This window comes from Malurus melanocephalus, unplaced genomic scaffold (assembly GCF_030028575.1).
Source record: "Malurus melanocephalus ecotype Western Australia unplaced genomic scaffold, MMel_1.1 scaffold_557, whole genome shotgun sequence".
Taxonomy (NCBI): domain Eukaryota; kingdom Metazoa; phylum Chordata; class Aves; order Passeriformes; family Maluridae; genus Malurus; species Malurus melanocephalus.
In genome coordinates this window covers 287,224-296,934 of record NW_026623789.1, presented here as the reverse complement: position 1 = coordinate 296,934, position 9,711 = coordinate 287,224, and the positions used below count along the sequence as shown (strand labels likewise).

The 9,711-nt window shown below is 43.7% G+C and overlaps 1 protein-coding gene across 1 annotated transcript in view; it reads right to left on the bottom strand.

Annotated features, from left to right (window-relative positions):
• Window positions 1–9,711, bottom strand: part of PRKAR1B (protein kinase cAMP-dependent type I regulatory subunit beta) — an 83,161-nt gene that overhangs the window by 22,721 nt on the left and 50,729 nt on the right. Inside the window, exons 6-7 of the mRNA XM_057382233.1 lie at window positions 9,445–9,603; window positions 662–722 (exon numbers count right to left, since the gene is read on the bottom strand). Coding sequence (XP_057238216.1) covers window positions 662–722; window positions 9,445–9,603 — 220 coding nt within the window. The remainder of the gene's footprint in view (window positions 1–661; window positions 723–9,444; window positions 9,604–9,711) is intronic.

The window sequence follows — 9,711 nt, the reverse complement described above, 5'->3', positions numbered from 1 at the left end:
CCCAAACAGCCCCAGCAGAAACATGATGTTTCTCCTACAGAATCAACAACTCATTGTACTGTCTAACACTGTCCCCCTTATTAGAGGCTTTTGTTCTCCTAATGGTGATTGATTGGGCAGGCATTATGGGGTTGTTGTTTTTCCTACTGAAGGCCATCAAGAACATGTCCAAATTTCGTGGCTATCACATTAATCAAAGGGAAACAAAATCCAAGGACAAGAAGCTAAACAGATGTTTTAAGAATGTGAGACAGGGGCTGTAAAATGCACAGTCTGGTTTGATGTGTAAGGTCGGTTTGTTTGGTGCACATGAACATTGGAATCTCACAGGAAAAAGTTTCTCACCTGTTCCCTGGAGGATGGGAATGGATGAATTCTGACAAATTCATGTCTCTGCACTGCTGTTTGCTCTATCCACATGATCCTTACTCAGCAGCAGCTACGAGTACCAGTGTGTGCCTGCTCCACCCTTAATGACAGCTCCAAACACAGCAAAGAGTGGGGACAACAAAAAAGTGCCCTTCACTCTCCCACCCCTTCAAAAACAGCCCCAGGTGAGCCCTTCTGCCCGAGCACCACTGCTTCCACCACACCATCAAAAATTCACCCCRAAAACAGGAGGAACACAGGAATCCACAGCCAAATCCAAAGGAAAACTGACCCAAAATGGAGACTTTGCTCAGGAACTCTTCGTACATCTTCCGCTTCCTCAGAGTGCTGCCCTGTCATTACAGGAGAGAGAAAAASGAGGCAGAGCGTTACACAAGGTATTTTTGTGATTTTCTTCCTACAGCTGCTCTTTTCGGTTTGTTTTTTTGGTTTTTTTTTGTTTTTTTTCTCTCTCCTTCCAACTCTTAAGCATAGCCAGTGTAAACAGCCTGGGGCAAACGTTTCCCCATAAAATGTCTGGGCAAGTTGTACTGCTGATAAGCAAAGACAGAAGGACTCAAATTCAATCCTGCTGTAATTTCACTGACTTCACTGCTGTTGCTGGACACTGCAGATGAATTGTGTCCATTTACATTATCCATTTACATTTMTCCATTCATTTGAAAGCCTGAACTTCATCAATTAACTGTTTAGCTAGTTCAATATATACCTGATTGCCAATGAGGCTATTTGCAATTACAAATTAGGATAAAACTTGAAATGTCCCCCCTCATGGGTGCCATTCTTTTAGGTTAAAAACCCTTTAATGCCAAATGTGTTTGTCTGTAAGCCTGGTTAATATTCTGTACAGTGTTRTATCTATTGTTATGCTGAGCAATCYGTTTATATTATTATTTTAACAAGWTTTAARYATTTGGGGGCAGACAATTTATCAATGTGTGTGCAGCCACCAGCACAGCCATCCCCACCCTACCCAGATTTTGTTGTGTGATAAATTTCCCAGACACCTTCTCCTCAAACAGTGTTTGATCAGCAGGACAGAAACCACAAGCTGCCGTCCCAGCACGCACCTCTGAAGGTGATTCATGTAGGAATCATCACRGTGAAGTTTTACCAATACAAAAATAATGAATTCGTCCTTAATTCCTTAAAAGATTTGTAAAGAAATTCTTCCCAGGTACCAAAGAGGAATTTCAGGGCCTGCCTTGGTGCTGTGCAGTTTGTTCCACACTGGTGACACCCCAAATCACTCCTGGGGTGATTTCCTGGGATGCCAAAGGCTGCCTGGTGCCCAAATCTACAAGGCACAACACGAGGATGACACAGTCATCTTCTCAAGAAAAGGGAAACAAAGATGGCATTCATTCACAGACTGGGCAGAGGATGGAAGCAAATGTCAGTGTCTGCYASAGAAAAAGCCACTTTTCTATCCYTCCTCCTCCAAGTGACCACCTGTARGTGCTGGAAAAGYGGGGACAGAGAAGGGAAAASGAGGAGATGCATTTTTGCCYTCCAGCGTGAAAGCATCCAGGAGTGTTTTAGGTATGAAAGTGGGGATAGGATGTGCTCAAGGGCRATGACAGAATTAAGAATTAAATCTCATCCCTCTTCCTACAGGTGCTGTGCAGGTGGGGCTGCAACAACCCCCAGGAATCCTTCCAGCAGCATCMCCAGGCTTTGSCTCCAGCCTGGCACCAGCTCCTGTTTGTGCCCTGTCCCGGGGCCAGCCCTGCTCCCAAACAGCCCCAGCACCCTCTGGAGCTGCCATTCCTCCCAGTTAGCCCTGGACCAGCAGCAGCAGCAGCTCCCCATTCCCCCTGCACACCCCATCCGTGGCTCTGGGGCTGTTGATGACAGCTCTCCTCAGCGATAGCATCGCTCACCCTCCCCTGACCCCTCTGTCTGACAAACTTGCTGCTCAACCTCGGGGGGCCCCGGCAGCATTTGAAGTGCCAGAAAGCTAAAAAAAAAAAAAAAAAAAAAAAAAAAAAAAAAAAAAAAAAAAAAAAAAAAAAAAAAAAAAAAAAAAAAAAAAAAAAGAAATAAAAAAGTGAAGAACTTCAAATGCAGGAGGCTCTGCAAGCTCCTGACAGCTCGAAGAATGGAAAACTGGACAGTGCACAGTTGGTGCTTCCCTCCCTGCCAGCCAGGGGAAAAGGAGAGTGGCAAAACTGACAGCTGTGGAAAACCAGATTGGTGGTTTRGGTTTGATGGGCTGGGACACCCAGGGACAGATGTGCAAAAGGCTTTTGAAATGCCTTGCGGACACGGGTGAATTTTAAGAAGCAGTAATCACAGCCCAAAGTGCTGCCTGACCACAGCTTTGTGTATTTAGAGATGCAGACAAGAGCCAGGAAGGTGGGAACTGCAGAGGAAGAGCCCACCACTTCCTCCAGGACTGCAGGTGTGTTATCCCTCAGCTGAACTAAGCAGGGCAACAGTACAGAATCCACAGTGCCAACAAAATCCCAAAGTGGAAGTAATTAATTTTAAAAAAATGTGCTGTTACGATTTTTTATATTGACAGTACCAAGAACCCCTCTCAAGTCAGAGCTACCTTGATTGAATATCCCATTTTAGGATGATTTAGAGGGAAGGGATGACATGGGGCCAGGGAAGGACAGGGGCTCAGGCTGGTCCCAAAACAGGCTCTGAAGGCCAAGGTGACCCAGCCCATGGCTCCATCCCTCCATCCCTTCCTCCTCCTCTCCTGGAGGACACAAACAGCAGCCACCCAAGAGCAGAGCATCACCTCAGGCACTGCAGCTCCCTCTGCTTTCCCAGAGCATCCAAGGCTGGACCCAGCTGGCACAACCAGATCCCAAATTCAATTCCAGGCAGGAAAAGCTTGGCTCACCCTTATGCACATTGTTTTTATTTGAGTGTGTTTTCCTGCTCAAGCTTTCAGGAGCAGGGTGAGGGGAAGGATTTTGAGRGATCAGAGCTAAAAACAGCCCAGCAGCACAATTACAATCAACCATCCCTGGGTTTATCTCCACTGCCATTAACCACCTTTCCTCCAATGAAATAGAGAGAAAACACGATCAAAGAGGAGATTGTGTTGGAAAGGACCTTAAAGATCACCTGGTTCCTTCCACTGTCTTTGTCCAGCCTGATATTCCTCTCTCATCCCCTCCCATGGGCACAATGCCTCCTCTGCCTCCAGATATCCTTTTCATACTTGTTTTATTTAACTGCTTTGCCCAAAATTGCAGAGGCCAGGGGTATGAGCACATCACAATCTCCTCTCCTACCCTTCAGGTATCTTCTGAAGGCACCACAGGTACCAATTTGTGCATTCCCTGGCACGTGTGCCAAGCCTGTCCTCACACAATATTTTCATGGATCTTCTAGRAGCAGCAACAAATAAGACAGAACCAACATTTACAGAGTGTGAGATGCTATGGAGGCTCACCAGAGCAGGAAAACAACAAGAAAGGATCAGCAGATACTAGAAATGTGACTAGAAAAAATAATAAAACGAGCATCCATTTGGAAAATAAAACTAATTAAAAAAAAATCCAAAGCAGAGATGTTTGAGAAACAGAAGACCTGAAAGTTGTAAAGCTGAAAGAGATTTCACAGACAGGAGGTGAGACCTGCAAAAGGCTGCAACAAAAACTCAGCCAAGGCTATTTTGGTCTGCCCATGCAAAGATATCATCCAGGAATGAAGTTTAGAGGCTCCATCTCCGTGGCTCAGATGCGACGGCGCCTGGTGTGCCGCATTCTGTCTCCAGAAATGTGCTCCCAAATCCAACAGAGCTTGAAGAAATGCTGAAACACTGATAAGGAAGGAGCAAAACAAATCCAGCCCGTGTTGGGTTGGCTCAGCCATGGGATCACAGGTATGTCRTGCTCATAGCTGGCATGCACTGTGGCAGGGTTTGAAGCAGACAGTGATAATTATCTACAGATAGATGGCAAAAAGTGAGGGCAATTCAGTACAGCATAACTTGACATTGCTCGAAGTAATAGGGGGGAAAATTAAGAAAATCTAATTTAAGATCAATRTGGAAAAAGTTTTCCAGTGAAGGAATTATTCTCTCGCTGAGAAGTTTCCCAAGGGAAGCGGTAGAAATCTTACAGCTCAAGCCAGATAAAAACAATAGTAAATGTACATGAATAATTCTGCACTGGCAGGGCTCTTGATGGCATGTTTTAAGAAGTCTTTATTAATTCTGCTTTTTTTTCTAACCTATTAATATCTTATTTCAATAGTCGCTGCTTTTTCCTCTCCTTTGTTCACTTTCTCCCTGGCTCTGAGCTGTCAGGCACAAGCTCATCTCCTCAAAGGCAGTGGCTCTCATTAACTACGAAGCCTCGTTAATATTCCAAGCTGCAGTGCTCCTCCCTGAGACAGCCCCAAGGAGAAACGAGATCGTTTTCACCCCTCAGATCCAGAAAAGGCCTTAAAGCCATTTTTAGGACCATTTAATGTAGCAAAGCCTAAGCTTAGCTTGAGCAATACACAAAACTGGGGAAAACGAGCACCCAGAGATGGTAACAGGTCCTGTTGAGTTCCTATTCACCATCTCTTCCATCTCATTTCCAACTGCCCTTTCCCTTTTTTCTTCCATTTTTTCTTCTCACTCCTCCAGTCCAAYCTCTCTTTGTCCCTCCAGTGCTCTCTGTGTCTTGTTCCTGACTCATTTTTCAGGTGGAGTTGATCGAGTCCTTCCTAGCAATGCCCACCTTCAGCAAGCAGACAAACTAAAGTTGAACAAGAGGCAAAGCATGACTTGAGTTTCAAAGGAAGAGTTTTCATGGCAGGAGGTGCCAGAATGGACTTCAGGACTGCACAGCCCCATTTAATCCCTGATTAACCTCATCCTGGGTGATGCTTAGGGTGCACAATCTTCTGGAGCACAAAAGAAAGAGCCCCTGAGTGTTCTGGCCATGAAGACCAAGCAGGTTTTGGTGCTCTGTTCTACACCAAGTGCAGTGCAGCCTTTGGGGTTGTTTTATGCTTTGGCCACCACACAATCTACATTTTATGGCAACTCAAAATCCTCCTGACTTTATTTTGTCTCAGCAGAAAAAAAAAAAAAAAAAGGCACCCGTTAAAGAATTGGTTCTCAGGTTCAAAGCTGTGAAAAAGCAGTAGAAGAAACCCAAAAGAGCATAAATAAAATGAAGAATAACGTTAGGAACTGACTGTCCTTGATTTGCCACAACTTACAAACCGATATTACAAACTCAGTTTCTGTGAGCAAAGTTTGCCAAGTAGGCCAAATGTGTTGAATCCCTTACAAGTGCAGWCTCAGAGCCAGGTATCTGGGAGCATGGAAACGTGAGGGTGGTAAAACTGTCCTGAATCAAATCTTCTTAAAGAAGGAATTGCAAGAAATTAATACTGTKAATTTTCTCAGTCTGGGAACTGAATTGTCATGGGGATCGATCTGATGTTGGGATACAGACATTTGCTTCTCTGGTATTTGTGGTATTTGCTATATTTAGAGTACAAATATTGTACTACCCTGGGATGTTCCCCACTCCGTGATGCTCTCGAATCCAAATTGCGAAGAGAGCAGAGACTGAATTCCATGAGAAGCCTATGGCAAAAAAAAAAGTTTAAAAATCCTTTGCTGTCTCCCAGAAGAATGTAAGAAAATAAATGTTGGATTTATACCCAAGTGTGTGTGTCTGCACCCGTGAGCACACACACAGAGAACATACACATAAAAGAATTTGCAGCAGAGTGAGAAGAATGTAACTCAGCAGAGATGGTTCTRTGATTCTATGAAATAAAYGGAACACACAGATGGACAGAAAATTTGTGAGTGTCCCACTGAGGGAACASGTCCAAGTGGTTTTTTGTGACCCACCTAGCACAGTGAATTTCATGGTGTGTTCATTTCAGGGCTGCAGTGAAAGATGAGCGATTTCACTGCACATTTTGACAAAAAAAAACCCCATCCCAATGTTTGACATCATCTCAGCTGCTAAAACAAACTTGACTGTGACCTTCAAGCCATCCCAGTACCTGAGCTGAGACAATGAAATATAAAGAAATGTATCTGTTTCAACAAACTTCCTTTGGGACAGGCCTAATAATAAATGGGTGACAACTGTAAAAAAAAAAAGGTAAAAGCCAGCAGGAACTTTCTGCATCGGGCTTTGTCCATCCATGAAAAGGAAAACCCAAACTCCAAACCCCCTGAGGTGCATTTTATTCAYACCATAAACCAGTCAGGATCAATGAGACACATAAGTGGGGAAAATGGCACTGAGCAGAAATAAAAACAAGAAATTATTAAATGCAAAGCAAAGGACCAAAATGGAGCCTGCAAGGAGAAACGAGGTGGAGAGTCAAGTGTCTCATGACAGGATAAAAATCTTTTTGGCAAGTGTGGATCTGAAGGCATGATTTGCAAATAAATATTTACAACTCGAATAAAATTTCAACACTTGACTGAGAAAACACGGGGCTGGTCATGGCAGGGAAGGAATGCAGACGAGAGAAATAACTATCTGTGCTTATGGAGGGGCTTCATCTGACTGCAGAAAAAAAAAACTGGGGGAAAAAAGGTCATTTATTCCTTGGACAAAAGGATTTGCAACCAGAAAATAAAAAAAAAAAAAATTAAAAAAAAATAAAGGGAAACTTGCTTGCTCCCAAGTTTTAAAACCATCTCAAATTATAAATTTCAAAAGATACCCTAAGCATTACTGCTCTTTATTAAAAGGTAGAAGCATTTCTACATCCAAAATACCCAGTTGGAGGCTAAATGGTACAAAACCACATTTCTGGGAGTTGAGAGTTGAACCGAGCACAGCAAGAGCAGCCCCACGATGGTGCAGCCAGCTGCAAGTATGAAATGCAGCCACTGAAACATGATGTAATTAATTCTCAGGCTTGAGGAAATGTGCAGAGAGCCCCTGGAACCTGCCCTCACACGACTGCACAGAGACAGGTGTCTCATTTCACCTCCAGCAACAAAATCATCCACCCTGCACCCACAAAGAAATGGAAAGGTGACAGAACTCATTCAGTGTGGATGGGGAAATTGCATTCATTGTGGACAGCATTTAAAATTGGACATTTTCTATACTTGCAGCAATTAATTCATGCTTTTTGAAATTAATTCATGCTACTTGAATTAATACTATGCTATTTGAAATATTTCCTATCTGCTTGTTGGGGATACCACAATAATGCTCTCTGGGTATCCAACACAATGCAACAAACCCCCAATTTTTAATGGCTCCAGCTGTAAAAAAACATGAGAAGAGAGAGAAGAAGAGAAAACATGTCCATTTAATGAGAAGGTCTCATGGATCACAGAAACTGAGCCTGCAAGGTAAGGCACAGCAGTCACTGCTCCAGAGAATATGTAAATTAATTTGGAAAGCACTTAGCACTGTGTTAGAATCAAACAGGAGTACAACCAGAATGTTTAAGTTGTATKTATGACCAAAGCTAGCATTAAAAACAGAGTATTTTCCTCTTGGGACTTTAAATCCTTTTAGCAAAATCCTGTCTGTGCATCAAATATTCATYTTCTGAAGTGTGCTATCAGATGGTAATGGACACACCACCAAACATGACAGCTCACAGGGCTGGCTGATTTTTGGGTACCTCTAGTTCCATCAGCACCAGCRCTGAAATCACCTCCAGGCTGCAAATCCTGTGAACCTGTCCCTTCAATTCCTCACCACAAGGTCACAGGCAGCTGCAGAAAGCTCTGCTTAAAAAGTTCTGCTTAAAAAGCCAAGGAATATGTGCCTTGTCCTGACATTTATTTCTCTCCCCACATTCCTTCTCTTYTGAATTTTGGATTTTTCACCAGTTATCCCAGACATCCCTCCACTGCATCCATGAAGGACATGGGGTAAGTAAGTTGGGTGTGCCTCTTGCATTTCTTTAGAATTTCTGCTACTCCATTTCTCCTACTCCCACTCTGCCTGCCTGCACTGGGAACCTCTCAAAAATACCCACAYGAGAGAGGACAAAACACTCCTCATAATTATTCCTCTATTAGGTCTTGGAGCCACCAGGATGGGTATTTTGGGATCCATTTCCAGCAGATGTTCTCTCCCAGATGTTGGTGTGATGTTTGTTCCATGAACCCAGCCCATGGAATGGAGAGTGGACACCAGCAATGCTCACACAGGACAAACAGAGATCACTTTTACACTCTGCTGCTCAAGAATTAATCATTTCAGTGTAAAATCTACCCAGTTCCTTTGCTAGTTTTTCTGTTTTCTCTGACACCCACTGGAAATAYAGATGATCTCAAAATTGTGAGTCTGAGACCACAGTAAAATTTCCTTCAGATCAGAATCCAACAATGCTGCTTTTAGGGACAAGTCCTGTTGAGAAATCAGCTTTACATAGGGAAAAGTCTGTTAATTATCAAAAAGAAAGGAATATTTTATGGAGGAGGAAGACGTGAACACGGACATCGGAAACAAACTCATAAAAAAGTTAYGACTTTGCTGCAGTTAATTATCTGTCAAAGTTTCCATTATAAGCTCACCACTGGAGCACCAAGAGCAAATCCATGAGTTAGAACACGCCCCAGGTGCCCAAAGATCTGCAGGGCTCTGCTGAAGGATAAGGGAGCTCAAAATGAGCAGAGAAATAAATCATTAGCAGCCACAACCCCACSATTTSTGTGCCTGGCTGACACACACACRGAGGGCACAGTCCAAACAAGATTTGTTATTATTTTAGATTTGGAGCTGGATTTAATTTCTGCCACCTGCCCCGAGGAATGCAGCAGAGGATCAGACAAATGCTGCACAGGCAAGGGGTGCTGCTGAGAGGCATTTCCAGGCTCACATAAGCCTGGAAAAAAAAWGATTTGCATAGCTCTGGTGGGTAACAGAGGCCTCCTGAGGTTTYCATTCACAGAGCAGTTCTGCATAATGTTTCTCAATCACATTTCTGACTCAGCTCCTCGCTGCTCAATCCTGGCCCCTTTTTCTCTCAGCTCACTTCATTCAGGCACTCGGGGATTTTTCCACATGTGTGGAAACACCAGAGCACTCCGAACTGCAAAATAAAATTAAAAAACCAACTCCACGATCATCCTCCCCACAAACTCACCATCAGGATGCGCCTGTAGCTGTCTCTGTCGATTCCCCAGAGTTTCAGGTCTGTTTTGGCTTTGACAGTGGCAGCCCGGGGGGTTCCGTAGATCAGCGCCAGCTCCCCAAAACTGCCGCCCTCTCCAATGCTGGTCACCCACTCCCCGTTGACATAAACCTTTTAAAATGAAAAAAAAAACAGTTTGGAAACTTTGCTTGAGCTCTCCTGCTGCTGCCAGTTATCTAAAAGGGTGTAATTAATTTCCTTCTTAATTGTTGATGTTGG